Source organism: Eublepharis macularius, chromosome 10 (assembly GCF_028583425.1).
Source record: "Eublepharis macularius isolate TG4126 chromosome 10, MPM_Emac_v1.0, whole genome shotgun sequence".
Classification (NCBI taxonomy): domain Eukaryota; kingdom Metazoa; phylum Chordata; class Lepidosauria; order Squamata; family Eublepharidae; genus Eublepharis; species Eublepharis macularius.
Window position 1 is genome coordinate 31,270,179 of NC_072799.1, and position 20,910 is coordinate 31,291,088.

Sequence of the window (20,910 nt, forward strand, 5' to 3'; positions counted from 1 at the left end):
GCACCGAATCTAACAATTAAGTAGGTATGGCGGTGGTGAAGTGCTGTCAAATCATACGTGACTTGTGGCGAACCCAGGTGGGGTTTTCATGGCAAAAGAGGAGGTCTGCCATTGCGTGCCGCTGCAAGCAACCCTGGTCTTCACCGGTAGCCGCCCATCCAATTACTAACCAAGGTCGACCCTTGCATAGCTTGAGATCTGACAGAATCGGGCTTGCCTGGGCTATCCGGGCCAGGGTGTATGTATATAAATACATACAGATATGAGTGTGTGTGAATATCTCTCTATATATGTATGTATATGTATGCGTGTATGCCAGCTGCTCTTGTTCCTTCCGGCGAGACAGCCGTCTTCCAACACAGCCCTATGCGTGGTGACACAGAGGTCAGCCCCAGTCTTCGGTAGGGCTTGTTCCCAGGAACGCGTGGATAAGATCGCCGAGTTTAGCAGGAAGCCTGGCGAACCTCTTGCGGCCGAAGCCCGCGTTTGCTGAAGCGCCTCGTAACAAATCTGGCCCCGGAGTTCTTCTTTCGTTCTGGCGCAGCCGAGCCGAGAGCGCCCTTGGCCTGGGCGGGGAGGCGGAGGCAGCCGTGCACCGCCGGCTCAGCGAAGCCCCTTCCCCGGTGACGTCCGGCCGCGGGAGGGGGACCCCTCGGCGCCTCCCGCGCAGTTGTGAGGTCAGCGTTTCCCTCGCTCCGCCCTTCCCGTCGGCCGGCGACCAACCGGAGGAGGAGGAGGAGAGGAGGAGGAGGTGTCGCCGGCGGGGATGCTTCTTTGTCAACAGGCGCGGCGCGGAGGATGTAGCGGGCGCTGCCAGGCGTGGAGCGTTTCCCTCGCTCGCTCTGGTGGCGCGCCGGCCGCGCGGCGCGGGATGGCGGCGATGGCGAGCGCGGAGGGGCAGCCGGCGCCTTCCGCCTGGCCGCCGGCGCTGGTGCGGGATCCGCTTAGCTCGGCGCTGCTGGCCGCGGCGGGGCTGCTGCTGCTGGCGCTGCGCTGGCTGCTGGGCCGCCGGCCGCCGCGGGGGCTGCCGCCGGGCCCCAAGCCGTGGCCGCTGCTGGGCAACTTCGCCTTCGCCCTCCTGCCCTCCGCGCTGGGGCGCCAGCGGCTGGTCCGCGCCGGCAAGCTGCCCCCCGGCGGCGGCCCCCCGCGGCCCGTCGCGGCGCACCTGGCGCTCACCGGCCTGGCCAAGCTCTACGGCAGCATCTTCTGCTTCTTCGTGGGCAGCCGCCCCGTCATCATGCTCAGCGACTTCGAGGCCGTGCGCGACGCGCTGGTCAACCAGGCCGAGGTCTTCAGCGACCGGCCCAGCCTGCCCCTGGTCACCCTCCTCACCAAGAAGAAGGGTAAGGGCGCCTGCGTCGAGCCCCGAGGCGGCCGCACCGCCGCTGCGCCCTGAGAGCGCCGGCCGGCTCGTCGCACCCCAAGCCCCGCGGCGGACATAAGGGGAGCGGAGCGGCCAGGGGGCAGCCGAGGATTAAGCGGGTCTCTTGCCGCCTTGCAAATAGTGGCCCGGAATTACAACTGATCTCCAGGCCACGGAGATCAGTTCCCCTGGAGAAAAGGGCAGCTCTGGAGGGTGGACCTGATGGCATTATAACCTGCCGAGGTTCTTTCCCTCCCTACACCTTGCTTTCCCCAGGCTCTACTCCCGAAATGGCCAAGCATCTCCCTACCCTGACCTGGCATCCCTAAGACTGACCTGCACCTGATCATCAGAATGGCCTTACAGTGCGGTTGTTCTCTTGTTCACAAGTGTTTGGTTTGTGCTGGTGTAATATGCTGCGACGTGTTTTAAAGCCAAAGCGAGAAGGCACCAGTTTATTTGATAGTTGGGATGCTGCCACCTGGCACCGAAAACACTTGTGTGCTGTGGTGGCCCGGCGGTTCCTATGTGCCTGCTGCTAAAGAGCGCCTTTCTTGGTTAGAGAACCTGGCTACCTAGGACAGCAGGACTGGAGTACAGTGGCACCTTAGAGACCAACAAGTTTTAGACAGACAGGTAGATACCTGAAGAAGGGAACTTTGAGTATTTAAAGGGAGCTTTGACTCTCAAAAGCTTATACCCTGAAAATCATGGTGGTTTCAAAGGTCCCACTGGACTCAGCTGTCTTCATGGATGGCTATCTAGGAAGACGTAAGTTTCCTAGATAGGAAAGGTTGGCTATCTAGGAAGACATAATACACACCCATCTGTCTCTAGCAGGGTGAAAGGAATTTCTGTTTGTGACCAGCACTGCCTCTTGTGGGATAGGGGAGCTTCAGACAGAAGATGGAAGGTACAGCTTTGGCTATTTCCTGAGCGCATTTTTTCCAGCTCTGATCCCTAGATTAGAGTAAAGCCCATTGTTTCATTAATGGTGTGTGTGTGTGTGGGGGGGGGGGGTGCTGCTGTAGCAATACTGCTGGCTGTATTAGAGTATATTGCTAACTTTGCTTTTGACAGCCCTGGCTGAGTATGAAACGCTGCAGACAGGTGTAGCTGTTTTCTCTGAGTTGTGTGCAAATTACAGGTAACCTGCTGCAAAAGGAAACATTTAGCGTGTACAGGTTAAATACCAAGTATAACATGACAACAAATTAGATAGGTCTGTTCTGAAACAAAACCATATGTTGTGGCTAGAGTTGAGGTGAAGGTCTCTTTTTTGGTTCAGGTTTCTGTTTAAATAATTGCCTGCTGTCCTGTGATGCTTTGTTTGTTTTAAAAGCATCCTGTGCAGTTTAAAATAGCTGGCAAGAAGATCACTGGATAACTGGGAACCAACCCAGTTTTGATGAAAGAATTAAGTTGGGATATGAAGTACTGCAGATATGTGAATCTCTGACAGGGCTGTGAGTGCAATATCTGGAATGTGGCCCAGGAATATAGGGTTTTTTTTGGGGGGGGAGGGTTGCTTACTAGCTCTCATGGTTAATATTTGCAAGCTTTATTAAAAGAAGAAATCCCAGATAGGACATCACAGCAGAAACTGCCACGTCTGTACTGATGGGCATGCAAAACATTTAAATAGATTTACCTTGATAAGCATTTGGGAGGTTTTGATCTGCACTGTTCTCAGAATGTGCAACCGTTTGAGAAGGGGTGTGTGGATATCTTTTTAAAGAAAGGTTCCTTCAGTTCATGTACGTAGTTCCTGTGCAAAAAGGATAGACGAGAACACAGTTGTCGCTTATCGCTTGTTCAGGGTTTATATACCCTTTGACAAACGTGAACGCCACTACACAGTATCGACACAGCCTGCAGCCAACTGTATCATATTGCAAAATACTCTGAGTGAAAATGGAGATGCGCGAATGCTCAGTTTCCCAGCACATCAGCACCAATTTGAATGGGATCTGGTGGTTGCTGCTCATTCTTGTGAAAAAGAGCAAGATTCGGGTCCAGTAGCACCTTAAAGACCAACTGGATTTCCAGGGTATGAGCTTTCGAGAGTCAGCTCATAGCCTGTCATCTCTGACCCAAATCTTGCTATTCTTGTGAAGGGCGCTGACCTGTTGAGGAGTGATGCATTCAGTCCTCAATTCTCAGCAATCCTGTTGCAATCCAGTTTGGCCAGAGCCAAATTGATAAGAATGTAGTATGAAAAGAGCCATTGAGTTCTCAATGATGAAACTGTTTATCATGCTCAACTGGAGTATTGGCATCCATGCTCCAACTTCTGGATTTTGTCTTTCAGAGTGGGCAGCCTGCCTGCACTTCTAATATCTTGTCATTCTTGATGCCTGTTCTAAATTTGTTTTAAAATTGGCAGAGACCTCTGTGCCTTCCTTACCCTCAAAGCTACTTTATGGCTAGCAAATTGCTGTTTCATCTGCAAATTGCTTTGAAAGTTAAAACATTGCAGATTTTTTCACAAACATCCATAAAATAATCCGTTTTCTGTGCTCTGTATTATTATGCAATTGCTTCATATAAAAACTAGCCTTAAAGCTATATAATGAATGAGATAATTAAGATTATGATCAATAGTGTACAGTTTATCTATCATATTTGCAAAGTAATCTGTACTGCCTAAGTCGTGCATTGATGGACTTTGCCATTAACCTAGATTCAAATCTTTGGTTGGCTTTCTGAGTGGCCCTGGACAATACGCTCCTTACAACCTGACTATACGTTATGTTTTTTCTTGTACGTCTGCCCCAGGAGGCCTGTTGGCCAGATATGTGCTGAGCCGGAGAGTTCTATTCTTGGAACTTAATTCCCAGATGTACAGGGACCTGGTTAGGATTGGGACCATGAGATGAGGAGGCCTGCCCCTCTGTGCCATTTTCCCAACCTAAAACCTCAGCAGAGAGCCACTGTTTACCATGTGGGGGAAACTTGTTTGTACTGTTGGGCTACCCGTAAGATTCCTGCAAAGGACAAATAGCAGTTCTCTGGAGCCATTTCAGATCAGGGAAATGGTGTGTGAGGAAATCTTAAAAACACTCTCATCATGCTGTGTGGTTCTGATCCAGATCATGCACACGTATATCTGGGAATTAAGTTCCAAGCTTGACCAATACCAAGTAGTGCTGTTCTTTCTCATTTGGCCTTATGTTGTATTAGTTCTGTTTCCAGGTAGCAGTCTACCCTTGTCAGTTAGTTTCATATTATTGGATGAGTATTTTAGTTTTAAGAATCAATATATCTAATTCTCAATGGGGCAAAATCTGTGGATTCTTAAATCCGGAGACTGGAGCCATGAATAGACAAGGCAGATCTTTCTACAAACCTGAGAAAAGCCCAAGGTTTCCACAAAAATCTGAAAGATGCATATGTGCACATACCTAAATACATATATATGTATAAAACCTCCCAAAATAATGGAAGCAGCACCTGTAGCTTTAAGAAACAAATGTCCCAGTGGTTGTTGGTAAGCAACCACAACAGTATTGCCTGCCTTGGTTTCTGTCAGTAAAAGGCAGGGGGGATATTTCCAGGGCTATTTGGACCTTAGAAGAATTCATGGGGCCAGGCCCACCAGCAACCAGTAGGCGACTAGCTACCATGTGTCTTGCATAAATCAATCAGGCCTGGCTCTGTGAGATATAGAACTGTTGGCCTGTACGTTGGCCAGCTCCAGCTAACAACTGTTCTGCTTGTGGGTTTTCCGAGCTGTATTGCCGTGGTCTTGGCATTGTAGTTCCTGACGTTTCGCCGGCAGCTGTGGCTGGCATCTTCAGAGGTGTAGCACCAAAAGACAGAGATCTTTCAGTGTCACAGCTGAGAGATCTCTCTGTCTTTTGGTGCTACACCTCTGAAGATGCCAGCCACAGCTGCTGGCGAAACTTCTGGAACTACAATGCCAAGACCACGGCAATACAGCCCGGAAAACCCACAACAACCATCGTTCTCCGGCCGTGAAAGCCTTCGACAATACATTGTTCTGCTTGTGTTTTTCAGACTAAAATCCATGCACCTTGCAAAAGCAGATGTTAGGTGTGTATTTTTTTTCATCATGCAGCAGATGGCACAGACTAGCCGTTTGCTTCAGCTTCCCCTTGAAGGAAGGAACAGAGCAGAAACTTTCACAACGAATAAAGTATAACTAGCAGCTTAAGAAATAAACTCATGTATCTTGTGTAACTTATATGACCTGGCCAGGTGTGAATGAGAGAATGCATGAAAGCACAAGTGTGGGCTGAAGACTGGACCAAGAGAAGACATGGGATGAGAAGGGTAAGGCTGGAAGTCTCAAGATGACTTTTAGCCTTGTGACTGAAAAGTGCTGTCAACAGTTGCTTAGGGAAGTCATGGGGAAGTCACAGAGGCCACGGGCAAAGGGGGAAGCCACGGAGGCCATGGGCAGAGATGCATGTCTGCTAAATTTCATACATGGTGTCATGATGTGGCTGTGCCAGGAAGGCCTAGCAAGGCCTCAGAAGCCTGTTAGCAGTGGAAGTAGGCCTGCCTACGATTCCCAGGACCCCCTGGGCTGTTTTGGTGCCCTTTTTGGCCAATCAGAACACAGGGGGCTAGTGCTATATAAGTCTGGGAGGGGGAAAATGCCTGGCTTCTTCCTCCTAGGGAGCAGGCCAGAGGAGGTGCCTGCTAGGGGGAGAGGCCCTCATCCAGGTAGGGTGAGAAGACCAGACAGAGAATCTCAAGCACTTGGATAGTACATTGAGAATTCTGAGTACCTCCTAATGTGACGGTGGTGTGGAGCACCAGGTATTTTCGTTTCCTGTCCGATGTGCAAAACGGCTATGTCGTGGAAAGTGAGGATGGTCCAACCCAGATTTACAGTGGACAAGAGGTTAAATGGATCTTTCCAAGAGCACATGAGCAATTCCATTCATGAGCTAGCCTTTTTTTCTTCTTTTCTTTCATTCAGGCGTTGTGTTTGCACCTTATGGGAAAGTATGGAGAAAACAGCGGAAGTTCTCTCATTCGACTCTCCGTCACTTTGGATTAGGCAAGCATAGCCTGGAGCCTAAAATCATTGAAGAATTCAGATATGTGAAGGAAGAGATTCTGAAACATGGGGAGAAGCAGTTTAACCCCTTTCCCATCATTGGCAACGCAGTCTCCAATATCATCTGCTCCATGGCCTTCGGCAGGCGTTTTGACTATGATGATGTTGGCTTTAAGACAATGCTGAGCCTCATGTCACGCGCCCTGGAGATGAGCCTGAACATCCACATCATTCTGGTGAATATCTGCCCTTGGTTGTACTACCTCCCTTTCGGTCCCTTCCGAGAACTGAGGCAGATAGAGCTGGACATCACAGCTTTCCTAAAGAAAATAATTACACAGCATAGGGAAAGCCTGGATGCCCAGAATCCCCGGGACTTTATAGATATGTACCTTCTCCAAGTGGACGAGGAGAAAAGGACCAACAGCGAAAGCAGCTTTGATGAAGACTACCTGTTCTATATCATTGGGGACCTTTTCATTGCAGGCACAGACACCACAACCAACACGCTGCTCTGGTGCCTGCTCTACTTGTCGCTTCACCCCCGAGTCCAAGGTAAACAGCATCTTTTTAAACCTACATTTCACCTAAAGTTTGTTTATTTATTTATTTATCTGGGTGTTTTAAGCAGCTCTTCCCCACTATAGATTTCCCTCAGAAATAAAAATAGCTCAAGGGTGGCTTTTCCAGCAAGAAAATGGAATTGGAGGAAGGAAAGTTTCCTGCTGTCTCCGCCCCTTTTCCACCATTTAATCCAGCAATCCGGAAGGCTGAATTTGCAAAAGGAAAAACAAAGTTGTTTAAAATACGCACAGAAGAAACCTTAACACGTAACTGAGCCCTCAGAGATCTTTGTCTGCCATTACTGATCGTGAAATTGAGAAGCTCTTGATAAGCTTGCAAAGAACTCTCGCGTTACTTGGAATTCAGTTGGAAAACCACCGACGTTGTCAGTTCTTGTCAAGTTCTGCATTCAGGCTGTTTTCCAGCATTCTAGTGTCCTGTACAGCAGGCTACTTACTTGCTGTTTTTAAGACCTCATCCATGGAAAGATTCACCACCATCCTCTTCTTCTTCCTCTTCCTTCTCTTCCTCTGCTGGACCAGGTCTGTGTTGTGGCTCCTGGCCAAGGTACCAACGAGGTTCCCACCATGCCTGGAACATTGCCACCTAGTGGGGTAACCAGCTAGCTTCCCAGTGGCTCAGCTCTGCCCTCACTGGGAGCCTTGGGAGCCCTAACCCCTGACACACACAAATCAATAGATTGTACACATGTGTAAGAGCTGTTTTATAGTATTTATTCATTCGTGCAAAAGTTCTATTACATTAGCTCAGAAGTTCTTTTACATTAGCTCAGAAGTCATAGCAAATAATACCCTCTCAACACAGTAAATAATAAATAAAATACATACATATATATAAATAATAAATAAAATTTCCAAAGATTAAAATGCTATATAGTAAGGCAGAGGAATTTTCCTTAAAGACAGATTTAAAACTCCAAACATCCTTAAGCTATACTTGCTTGGTAACTTAGTTGCGGTAATCATGTGATGGTGATGAATCAGTGTGGTTTGCAAAATATTATTGCCGAGAGACGTCTCTTTTCAAGTGCTTGCCAGGCAGCCTTGATTGATGCATACAGAAATGATAGAATGGCCTGTACTATTTCAAACAGAGGCTTTGGCATGCCCCACCACAACACATACACTGTATAAAACTGGCACATTGAAAGGAATTTCTAGTTTACTTTTAAATAGGCTACTCCTCTGGAAGCTTTATATGCTAGTTATCTAATTGCAGGGAGGTCTTAAAAATGCACAAAATTCTACAACTTGAGAACCCTATCATCATCTCATTCTTGCCTTATACTGCATGTTTATCTTAGACCTGAATCAAAAGACGAGGGCTGCTTAGGTCCACGTTACACATTAGCTTTGCCACTTGATTGCTATGGGGACTTGCAGCAGGATGCTGGCAGACGTTCCCCAAGGAGAGTAAATTCAAAACCACTGCAGGGGCAAATTTGGATCTGGACCATGGCACAAGGGGAGGGAGGCCTCCTGCCTTGACCCTTGTCATTTCCCTGACTCCAAATGGCTTGAGGGGAGGGGGTTATTTGCTCCATAATATCCCTGTGGTCATTCCAGGTTGAGGGAGTCCCTCCTCCCCCTGTATCTTGGTCTCAATTCGAATTGGGCTTCCACAGTGCTTTTGCATTGAGTTCCCTTTGGGAGTTTGCAACTGGTGTCCTTCTGCAGGTCCCCATAGCAATCATGTGGGATGGCATATATAAAGTGTACTTTGTCTCTATACAACACACATTTAAAATCTAACATGTAATTCAGTCTTTCTTACATTGACCTATGTCCAGCACACTGGTTCCAGATGCAGAGTGACTGAATGTTTGTGTTATAACCTTCTTTTCTTTTTCAGTTAGGTTTTAGCCTTTAACCCACTTCTTATACCCTCTGTGTAGTTTGCTGCCACCAGGAATTATATTCCAAAATAGTTAGTTTAAATTTCCCTTTTAATAACTTGCCCAAGCGTTAGGCTCCTTTGTGAGACTATGTGGCCCTGAGGATAGGAATAGGATACAGGAATAATCTGTTCTCTGGGATGAACAAAAAAAACCCCTTTTATTTTTACAAGAAGCGTATCAGTTTCACACTAGTACATAAGTTTGATGGTTTCAAAGATAGTTCTTCGTTCTTAAAGTTTCCTCACAGGCTCAGTCACACAGATATTCATAAACTTTCTCTCTCAGGCACACACACAATTTGCCTGTCAAAAGCAGAAAGGAGGATGAATGTTCTCTCACAGACACACACAGTTCAGCCTTCCACGCAGGTTGCCTAACTGGAATGAGAATCCCCTCAGGTTCCTAATGGAACTAGAATGAGAATCCCCTCAGGCTTTCACACAGGTTGCTTGCTCTTCCCAGACTGAATATGCTCTCCCTGCTCAATAACTAAAAACTGCAGTTCACCCCACCCACACTCTCAGTCATCAACCAATCATCTCACTCATCCCTCTCTTTCACCTCCGTTCTTCTGTATCACACCAAGCATTTAAAGACACACACATACACACGCACTTAAAATTATTGGTTTGTTTTCCCTGAACCTGAAAGAGCATAACTACAGATAACCAGAGTATTTCTTAATGACTGCTAGAACTGAGTGTGTCCTACATTTTGGACCCCTCTTCAAATTCTACTTCCACCAGTGCCCCCTGCCACAGACAGTTAGAAGAGACTCTCAGTGCAGTCCAAAGAAGAGTTACTTCAGTCTAAGCCCATTGTAGTGAATGAGCTTAGACTGGAGTAACTTTGCTTAGGATTGCACTGTCAACCTGTTCTCAGGCCTGCTTAATAGTGGCCCTCACCCTAAGAACAGTTTGCCGGTAGGAGCATGGCCACCTTGTGGCTCAGAGGGTGGCCTGTTACATCACGCTTTTTAGGAGGTGGTGGTGGAGAGAGCCGTCAAGTCAGAGTTGACTTTTGGTGACCCCTGGTGGGGTTTTCATGGCAAGACTTTAACAGGGTTGCTTGCCTCTGCCACCCTGGTCTTCATTGGAGGTCTCCCATCCAATTACTAACCAAGACTGACCCTGCTTCTGAGATTTGACAAGATCAGGGTCATCTGGGCTATACAGGTCAGGGCCTTTTTAGGAGGACTTGTTAGTTGGAAGTTGGTAGTGGAGCCTTATTGGTAGTAAAGAATTTGATTAATTTGATTGTGGACTGCCTTGGATTCCCTTTGCTAGGAGAAAACAGTTTAATAAACCAGATCCCTAATCAGATTGTCATTGAGGTAGTGGGTGCAGAGTGAGCTAGTTCACCTCTCCCTTTGCTTACTTTTTCTGAAGTAGGAACAACTGTAAGTGTGGTTTGTGGTGTGTGTGTGTTCCAAATTATTTAGGATTTAAATAAATTGGTGATGTGCCGTCCCTTCTGCCCTTTCAAAAAAGGAAGGGCTGGATAGACGTTGGACGCTGTCCTCAGTCTAATGACAGGTTTGGGCTTCCTTAGTGGGAGGTACATTCTGGCGAGGCATCCCTGCCAGAATGGGGGTGCCAGTGTGTCAGTGGTGGCCGAGGGGTCTTTGCCATCCTCTCCAACTGCCAATTGCTCTCAGGTATAAGTATCCCCCCCCCCCCAGTTGAGGGAATATGTTGCCTCCCTCTCTGACACCAGCATGCCGTTGTAGCTGACCGCACTTGCTGTACTCTGCTTCACAGCAGCTGTCTGCAGTACTACTCATACAACTTATTATGGAGGAGAGAAGGGTCAGATAATAGGAAGAGGAGGCAACACTGTTGCTAGATTAAGGAGCCTGATGGGGGAACCCCAAGAGTGGTGAGCCCCAAGCACTTGCCCCTGTTGCCTGTTGGATAAAGCAACTGTATAATCTGTTGGCTGGATTTCCAAAGCCACACATACTTCAAGCATTCAAACAAATTGTGAAACGTTTTAAAGTTTCCGAGAAAAGTCTAGCCAGAATTGGGCACCACCAATGAGCATTCAGTTTGAATACCTCAGGACGCCCCAGATCTTCTCTTGGAGCTTTACCTAAGATGTCAGTCTGATGGCTACATTCTGAGATTGGGTCCCAGATTGGGAGAGGATCTGAATATTCAGGAAATAACTTACTTTGGGTGTTACTGTAAAGAGTAGAAAAATGACAAAACCACTTTTCTACTGGAATAAGCGCATCAGTGTTAAAATTACTAATTTGGGTGCCTAGAGGGAACAGTTCCCAAAACCTCATACCATTTTTTTTTATGATAGAAAGACCCAACTCTTTCCACTGTGATTTACAATAGGAGTTTTTTCCTCTTCAAAAGCTGTTTGTAACGAAACTGGGACAAGGCAGGTGAACTGAATGATCAGACCCAGCTGCTCTGACTCTATTTTGAAGTGTACATAACATTTGCCTCATAAGTCTGCATTCTTGATTGAACCAAGTCTTTCTTGTACAGCCCTGGTTAGGTTGTCTAACTGTGGTTAAGTAAGGATTCAACAAAGAAATAATGTGTAAAGATATCAAAAATATCTGTCAGGTAAATTCAAGTAGTTTCTCAATTCTATTAATTTCTGAGAGTTGAGAACAGCTTTAATTTTGTTGTCCGTACTGACTCTCCATTTAAGATGTCATTTGTCTGGATTTGGACCTGCACTATTATAGCTTGTCATAAGTGAAAGTTTAGTAAGTGCAGAAAGATATATAAACTGAGGCAAATGATCACTCCCTGATCTATTGTGAATATCAAAATGTTGAATCCTAGATAAAAGAGATGAGGAAACCAGGAAATAATCAATGGCACCAGCGCCCTTAGAGCTTAAAAGGTGTAAAACCCGTTAGAATTATCATATTCAGTGCCTTGAAGTCGATACAAACCACATCTGAAAGCCAGGTTGAAAAGTTATATAGCACTCTTACTCAACGTCCTATCAAAGGAAGATCAAGATTCCATGAGGCCTCCGGGTTATTTTGTTCCTTCTTCATGAAGCTGTTAATGTCCTGGCTTGCTCTGGTGTTAGTTACCCACTAACAGAACACCAGCACTGGCAAATAATTCCTTTGCTTTCTCTAATGTCCATCGTAGAGAGGACCAAACTTGTGTCCACACAGTAGAATTCTTACTTGGAATTATGTAAACATTAATGCAGAGTATGTGCTCCAGTAGTTTACTAGAAATGTGGATGACCTGGAGGTACTTGCTATCAGATCAAAACAGTGGCTGGGATACTCCGTCTGCGTTAGCAGAAATGTCACGAAACCACCACTGGCCCTCCCAAATAGGCCAGATTTAACAGCTGGTAAGGCAAAAAAATGAAAGCCCTGTTAAAAAAAAAGATGTTTTAAAGTTGCTGAATTCTACAGCTATGGGATTCTTCAGTACGCTCTCTCATCAAAGTAGCTGTTGGCATGTTCTTGCCTGTGGGTGCCGTTCTGAATTGTACAAGCCAGGGCATAGGAAGGCCAGTTAATAGGAGGGTAAAAAAACTAGAGAGTATCTTCTGTAAGACAAAAAGATGAAATTAAAAATGTGTCGTCATTTCTGTATGAAGAGGAGGCAGAAGAATGTTGTAGCTAATAACAAAGAATCCAGCAGGGCTACTGTGCCTTTAGCAGCTGCTCACCTGGCAGAAATTCAGCAATCCGGTCACTGTGTCTCCATGATTTAAAAAGGCATGGAAATTCTTTCCACTCACTATATCTTCATGCCCTGCAAGGCATAATATTGTAGTGTATGGATGGCAGAATTAACCACCAAAGCTACTCCGCTTCCTTCACCATCATAACACGGATTAACATTTTCATCTCTGGGAAAAAGTCAGGAATGTTGAAAGACGGCTATATAGTGAAGTCTGTGTTGGATACAGTGGATGATTGGCAACCAGATTTTCATTGTATCATCTTAAAACCTCATTTTAGCAGTAGGGGAGAAATAAAGCTGCCTTCCTAAAACCACTTACAGTGAAATCCTAAGCAGAGTTACTCCTGTTTCAATGGGCTTAGACTGGAGTAACTCTTAGGATTTCTTTGTTAGTTGAAAGAAAGCTCCTTCAAAACAAAAAAGTCTTACCTGTAGTTAGATATTGTTAAGATTTCTGTCCTGACAATCGGCATATTACAGATTTTATGGTTAGGGACTTTTTACTACTTTTGCAAAAGAAGAAGGCGTGTGCTTTTCTGCCTACCACAGGAGGGCAGTGCTTTACATTTTACTGCTACTTATTTTGTTAAAAAAGAGATGCTGGAGCTCAGGACTTCCTTTGAAAATGTCCCTTTGATGCACGTGATAAATAACATTATTAAATTACAAAAGGCTGTTTCTTCCAAAGTAGCTTCTCTTTAACTTACAGAAAAAATAGTGTTGTCACTCAAGACAAGAAATCTTACCTAATCAATCATATGAGAAGCATATTGTTTATTTTTAGATCAGGCATTCCCCCTGTCTGCTGTGTGCCATTTATATTCTTAGAAGTACTTGTGATGAATTATTTTTAATAAATTGACTTCTTTTAATTATCTGCCATTTATTTACCTTTTCTCCTCCAGTTGTGACCCAAGAAGGTTACAACATTCTCTTCTTCATTTTGTCCTCTCAACAACCCTGTAAAGTAGGTTAGGCAGGGTGTATGACCGGTGCAAGATCACCCAGCAGGCTTCCATGACAGAGTGAGGATTCAAACCTGGGCCTCCCTGATCCTAAGCTGGCATTCAGGGCTTTTTTTCTGGGGAAAGAGGTGGGGGAACACTCACTTGGGGCAATTCCCAGCAGGAGGTGGCACCCCCGTAACTACATGTGCGTATGCAAAGCATGTGCATGTTTCCAGGACCACACAATGTCACTTCCGGAAAATGATGTCATCACGCATGGCATGGCTGCTCCACTGGGAGAAAGAAAGAGAAAGGAAGGGAAAGAAAGAAGGAAAGACATGGAAAGAAGGAAAGAAAGGGAGGAAGGAAAGAAGAGAAGAGAGAACAAGAAAGAGAAAGGGAAGGAAGGAAAGACACGGAAAGAAGGAGAGAAAGAAAGACATGGAAAGAAGGAAAGAGAGAGGAAGGAAGGCTTCAGCTGGGAAGGGGGAATCCCCCTCCTCTCAGCTGAAGTTTAAAGCCTGTTTGGTGCGACCAGCTGAAGAGCAGGGGTTTAAAGAGCTCCTTTCCTGCAGCTCGCAAGCTGGTCAGGGCCACCTGAACACATGACTACTTTGCAGAGCTGCTGGAACGCCGTTCTGGAGTGTTCCGGCAGGAAAAAAGGCCTGCTGGTGGTATTGTATTGATCCAGTTTTTAAAAATCAACACATCCTAACCCATAATAACCTAACAATGTAATCTTATGAAGAGTTAGTCCCAACTATGTTCATTCATTTCAAAGGATTTAGACAGAAATAACACTGTATAAGACTGAACTCTAAACATTGAAATCCTGTTTCTAATATGAATTCAGTTTTTAAATGGGCAAGCACAGATTTTCAAGAGAAGAAGAAAAGGAATCGGCAAGGTTGCAAATTTCTCTCCCATGACCTCTAGCTTGAAAAGTTGTTTTCTCTCACCAGGGCTCCAAGTGACTCAACACCCCACCCCTCCCTAAACACTCCTCCTTCTCAATGTATTCATTTAGAAAATGTATATGCTGCCTTGCTAGAGAATCTGCTCAAGGTGGTTGGCCAAGTAAAAATCATCAAGCAGTACACAAATCATTAAAATTAACAAACATTGAAAACTCAGCCAATAAATATTCAGCAAGAATATCAAAACAGCATGAAACTTTAAGCAGCCTAAAATGATCCTCCTAAAACTGTTCTCACGTTAAAAGTAGACTGTAAAAACAATGTCAGAAGATCAAACCCCTTCCTCAGAAGTTGGGAGGGAAAGAAATATTTTGGCCCAATATCTAAGAGACAATAGCACAAGTGGCAGGCGAGCCTCGAAGGTAAAGTTATTCCACAGGTACAGCACCTCCTCTGAAAAAGCAGTTTCTGGTCACCGGTCTCACCTCCCCAGGTGGCGCATTGAGAGCAGGGTTTGTGAGTAGGGTCTTAACTGATGGCAGCAGGACACAGTTCTTCAGGGAGGTGCTCCTGCTTTCTCTCCACCATCTCTGTTTTCAACAGAAAAAGTCCAAGAAGAAATTGAATTGGTCATTGGACGGGATAGATGTCCTTCCCTTGCTGATAAGGCGAACATGCCCTTCACAGAAGCCACCATCATGGAAGTTCAGAGGATGACTGTGGTTGTTCCTCTTTCTATTCCTCGGATGGCATCAGAAACGACTGGTAAGTCTTGTGCTTCTTGTGTATCTGAAAGATGGTTTATGTTTCAGAGACTCGAGGAAAACCAGAGCTTGAAAGGCATGCTTCTCTTGTTTCTGTTGTAACTTGCAAAGTGCATGCTCTGTTCAGGAGGATCTTATCCGCAATGAGATCTAAAACAGGCTTTGAAGATACATACTCTAATGCAGGTAGACTTGCCAACTCCAGCCTGGGAGATTCCTGGAGTTTGGGGGGGGGGTGATTTCACCCAGAATCTGTGGTATATCATAGAGTCTGCCTTCTGAAATTTCCATTTTTTTCAAGGGAACTGGTCTCTATAGTCTGGAGATCAGTTGTAATTCTAGGAAACTCCAGACCCCATCTGGAGGTTGGCTGCCCAGCTGCAGCTGACCTGCAAAATATGTATGTTATTGGACAAGGGAATGACATGTCCCTCCTCACTCTCAGCTTATGATATAGCCTTAAATCCTTACAAAGCTCTGGCACCTTTGAACATTATGTTAGCATCCACCTGACACATTTTTATACATAGAAAAACCTCAAAAATAATCCAGGAGAGTTAGCCATCTTAGTCTGTAGTTGCAAAATCGTAAGGAGTTCAGTAGCACCTTTAAGACTAACCAACTTATTTCTAGCATAAGCTTTCGAGAACCACAGCTCTTTGTCAGATGCATGAAATAATCCTGCAAAATTGATGGGCATTCAGGCATGCATTCAATCAGTGTAAGAACCTGTAATAAAGTTTGTATACATGTATTTCTCCATATAATTAGAGAGGGCTTCAAAAGCATTTCAGTTTCTTGTATGAATTTGGACTAATGGTCCTACAAGAGAAGGCATGGGAATTCTGTGATCAGAAATCCCCCATTAATTAAAAAAAGAAAAAGAATCCACAATAGTGTGTGTGTAAATTGGACCAGGGCCCAATTTAAAGCAGTCAAGCTGACATTGCTGTTTGGCCGTAGGAGAAAATATCTACGTATACATTTACATATGCATGTGTGTGCGTGAGTACCTGTGTGTTTCAGCTTCAGGGCTGGGGTATTTAAACTGGAACAATGGAGCAGGAAGGAATAATTGCTGTCCCTCCTCCTCACAGTATGACCCCAGTTGAACTTTCCACTTTAAACACACACTTGCTCTTTTAACATAAAACCACAGGAGAATCTGATCATATTCAGTTGGGTCCTGAGAATGTGGCAAAGGAGGGCTGTAGCTTTGGAAATGAAGCTGCCATCCCAATTTAGTATGGGAGGCATAGAAAGAGGGGAGTTGTCTTCATGGAGTTTTATGGCAAATTGTCCATTGTAAACCAGTAGATGATGAGAATAGCTTATTATCTCATTCAAAGAATGATATGAGAACAAAGAGAAAGGACTATGGTCAGGCCGGAGTGTTTGGACTACAAGTGCATCCAGTCTTGCCTCAGTTTGTACATCTGTTGTTAATAAGTTACTTTGGCAACCAAGATAATCCGCTAAAAGTCTACCTGTGCTGCAGTTTGCTGCAGTTCCAAACTCTGCAAGATTGCTTCACAGAGCTTGCTCAAATCACCTTTGGCCTTTATTCTTATCTGCTGACAAACTGAAAGTGACCCTGTGTTTATGCAGACGAGCAGCACCCTGTACCAAAGGGCTGCCCTTGGGCTTGATTAGCAAGCTTTTCTTCTTCAGATGAGAGGGTTTTACTTGAAGCACTTTTGGAAATGATCAGCAGTGCAGTTGATCCTGCGGTGGACTGGGTGGGAGGTTGCCTTAGAGGTCTGCCGATGACCAAGAGCAAGAAGAGCCGAGTGGCCCCCCTGGATTACTGGCAGCACTGCAGGAGCTGCTCAGCTTGGACCCAGGCTGCAGCATTGATGACAACAGGGCAGATTTGTCTGTTGTTATCATTGTCTTGGCTCAGGTCTGAGCCGAGCAGCATTACCAGCCCCCATAGCAGGCCACTTGGCTTAACTTACTGCAAGTCTATTTTAAAATCCCAGCATGCCCTGGCACATTCCTACAATACTAAAACAGAATATTTTGCACAAACTCATGCTGCTAGATTTGTGCAACTGGAGCAGACAAAAAAAGCAACCCAGTTGAACTCATGCACTTTTAATCCCATGATTTCAATGGGATGAGGACTCTGTTGGTAAAATCTCTCAATGTGGGTAATGCCTTTTATTAAACATACTAACGTTTTGTTTTTAAAGTGCTCCAGGGCTACACCATTCCAAAGGGAAGTGTAATCTTCTGTAACTTGTGGTCCGTGCACAGAGATCCCAGCATATGGGAGAACCCGAATGATTTCCACCCTGAAAGGTTTCTGGATGAAAACGGCAAACTCCTAAAAAAGGAAACATTCATCCCTTTTGGCATTGGTAATTGTAGTTCTATGTTTGGAGGGATGGTATACAAAGATCTTAGGGATGCTTGTGAAATATTTTTAAAACTCTTCTGCATTTCTGTTGTACGTATTTGGGTTGGAGCCAACCAGCTTTTATGCTGCTGTAAAAGAAAGGTGGTATCTTCTTTGGCCACTCAAACAGGCTACAGTGATGATGGAACCTGCATGGAGGGAGTAGGAGTTGTAGTGTAGAGGGCAATTGGGTAAAACTGAGTAGAAAAGCTGGGTAGTTCTAAACCATTGGCTTGTATACAACTACATATTCTGAAGATCTGAGGGCACCCGTTAAGAGGAAGTGTTGATTTCAGATGATTCTCCCAGATATTTGCGGTATCTTATTGCTGCATGCTCCTAGTATTATCTTGTTTACATAGCAAAATTTGCCTTTCAGTATTCTCACGCTATTGCTTTGGTGGTGTTGTTTTTTTAAAAGGAAAACGTGTGTGCATGGGAGAACAGCTAGCCAAGATGGAGCTCTTCTTGATGTTTACAAGCCTCCTGCAGCATTTCACCTTCCTGTATCCAGAGGACTTGAAGAAGCCACCAATGGAAGGAAGATTTGGTCTGACCTTAGCGCCATTTCCATTCAACGTAATTGCCTTAAAGAGATGAAGGCACTCCAGAGGAGAATGCTGCATGATGTTTGTGTTACTCTTATGAAATTCAGGGCTATATATTAAATGCACTTCACTAGCAAAATCACCAACCCTGAGCAGGGATGGGGAACCTGTAGCCCACAGGTTACCCAAAATTCATCAAGCACTTTTCCCTTGGCATGGGGACTGTTTAGTAAGATTTGTGAACCTCTTTTATGAGTGGAGGGTGGGGTGGGAATAAAGATTTTCTAATCTTCTTTGTTGCAGAATGATGCATTTAAAATGGTGCAGAAACTCTCAAATGGTAAGTAGTTTTTTATATTGAATTCTGATATATAATTTAACAGTGGATTCAGGATGAAAAAAATACAATGAAGTGGAATATTTGGATATCTTTTTCATAAAGGAGCCATGAACATCCTTTTGAAAGGACACATTGAGGGTACTGGCAGACCTACTTTGAAAAGAGGACTTGTTGCAGTTTTTCGTCACCCAGGTTGTGCCTGGCTTCTATCCACCTTCACTGTGAAAAGAACTGAGGCACAGGGCACCAGCTGAGTCCTCAGTCTTCTCTCTCCCACTGTGCTTCAGGCAGACTGTCTGCTTTGTTTAAAATGCTAAAATACAGCATGCACATTTATTCAATCACATGTAAATTGGTGACTCTCTCTGCCCCCCACTTTAAATCAGAAATCGTTTTTAAGATGCTGAAAAAACAGGGTTATTGACAGCAATGGTTTCAGCCAATCAGAACTGTACAGAGTTGGTTTCTAGTACAATCACACAGAGCTAGTTTTCCTTGAGCTTATTTTGGGAGAGGAAGTCAAAGCATGATGGGTTCGTTTCCAGGAGGAGCTCGCAGCTTATTTTATGTACATCTGTAGGCTCCTGAAATTTGTCATATGGAACCATTTAAAAGTTGATACTTTGGAGCAGTGACATTTGCTTTTTTTTCCTACTTGGGACTTGCCTGCATTATGAATTAACTGTAGATCCATGCTGAATTGAAACTGAATTAATCAACAACTGATCTACAGCATCTACCCCGAAAACACCTGAGGATTTATGTAAGTGCCATGGGAATGTTTACATGGTTCCGACTGTACTACTGTGAAGACAGGCAACTTTTCTCACTTCACTCAGCACAGTACAGAATGCACAGAAAGAGAAACCTCATACTAGCTTGTTTTGCTGTATGTGGGAGGAATCCTGTCCATGTGTTCTCCCTTGCCTTTCTTTCTTCTTCCTTCAGTGAAAATACGCATTGCAAAGAGTAATGCATGTATCCATGGTTAGCTCATTTTCCATATTATTAATGAATTTTGTTGGCAGACTTGGGTTTGTACTCATTGTGGTCGCAATATACAATTCCACATTCTTGTGGAAGGTGAGAAAACTTCATCAGGGCCATCCAGGAACACGGGAGGCAAGTAGTTGTTTGTGTGCACACGTATCAATCACATATCCCAGGAAGGAAACTACACTGCCAAAGCCTTGGGCTGGCCTTCTTGGCAGGGAAGAACCAACTACTATGTAAATACAGCATTCCATTTCTAATTCATTGCTGGTTAAAGGAGATGCAAAGGTGGTACAAACTTATGGATCGACACTGCAGGTTTGAGCTACAGTAAGCTTGCATTGTGGAGAAGCCATGAGGGTCGAGGGTTGGAAGTTCTGGGACTATTCCTAAAAGAGTGGAATCTTCAATAGGAAAGTTTAAATTTGCACTGCTAATTTTCAGCTGAATACTGTTAAATAACCAGACCAAGAAGCAAACAGCACTGCAAGGCTAGCAGTGCGAATTTGTATGGCATGTGAGCCTCTTATAATAAGGCACCCTTCTAATGATGCACTTTATCATTTTGGTAAAAATCCAAAGACCTGTATTTCTACCTTAGGAGGCATGAATGGCCTCATTAATGACGTATGTAGGTTGCCTGTATCACGTTGATGTTAATTCTGCCTGCACTTTCCCCCCCTCTCCAAATGAATTTAAGGATGTAAGATGTCATTACCATTTGAGACTTGCTGTTTTAAAAACGTGCCTCTATTTCTACATACAACCTGAGATCCTGTTCCTCAGTGTGAATCTCTTTGTCTAAATAAACTTTTTATTTTAAAAGCGATATGGTCTGTTTGCAGAGTTTTGCTTTTCAGAGAAATATGTTTGGGTGTATCTTGTTACAGACACTGATGTAGTTTCTCAGGTGTAATTTCTCACTCTGGATCAAGAGTATCCGGACGGCTGTTTCATCTACAGTGGGGCGTTTTGCCTTTCTTGCGCTTACCTTGAACTGCTTCCAACCTGCAACAATTTCCAATTGTGCACTCATTGCTAATATGACCGAAAGCTGCAGGGAGGAGAGAATGGTGGGTGTAAGGATATATATAGGCACTATGTCTGTGATGCGGACAGGGAGGCTTGGAAATTTGCACCTTCACACAGTAGGAAACTTGCTTTGATCCTTCAGGAAAGAGATTAGTTTGGGAAGCATCAAAGCAAACCTTGGGAAACCATGGAGAACAATTGGAGGATGACATTGAGTGGGTGCTCTGGAAAAAAAATCCATTTTGAGAGCTAGGGTGGAGCAAAACCTCTCATATGGAAGCAACCTTGGTGCACCCTCCATAGTTTTACTCTGTGCCTGCCTCCGATCTCTCTCAGCCTACTGGCACAATGAACACAAAACTGGTTTAAATAGTCATTTTCTAAGGACTCCTGGGAATTCTCTGTATG

At 44.7% G+C, this 20,910-nt stretch overlaps 1 protein-coding gene across 1 annotated transcript; it reads left to right on the forward strand.

Moving 5' to 3' along the window:
• The first annotated feature begins 798 nt into the window (after positions 1-798).
• On the forward strand, positions 799-20,299 carry LOC129336644 (cytochrome P450 2U1). The gene is made up of 5 exons (XM_054989893.1): positions 799-1,343; positions 6,315-6,950; positions 15,028-15,189; positions 17,384-17,551; positions 18,011-20,299. Exons 1-5 carry the CDS (start codon positions 872-874, stop codon positions 18,187-18,189), a joined length of 1,617 nt encoding a protein of 538 aa, XP_054845868.1. The 5' UTR covers positions 799-871; the 3' UTR covers positions 18,190-20,299.
• The last annotated feature ends 611 nt before the right edge of the window (positions 20,300-20,910 follow it).

Bases quoted from the DNA above. Each gene is read 5' to 3' on its own strand.
- LOC129336644 (XM_054989893.1), top strand. From the start codon at position 872: ATGGCGGCGATGGCGAGCGCGGAGGGGCAGCCGGCGCCTTCCGCCTGG. The intron at 1,344-6,314 runs GTAAGGGCGCCT...TCTTTCATTCAG, and splicing joins CCTCCTCACCAAGAAGAAGG to GCGTTGTGTTTGCACCTTAT. The intron at 6,951-15,027 runs GTAAACAGCATC...TGTTTTCAACAG, and splicing joins GCTTCACCCCCGAGTCCAAG to AAAAAGTCCAAGAAGAAATT.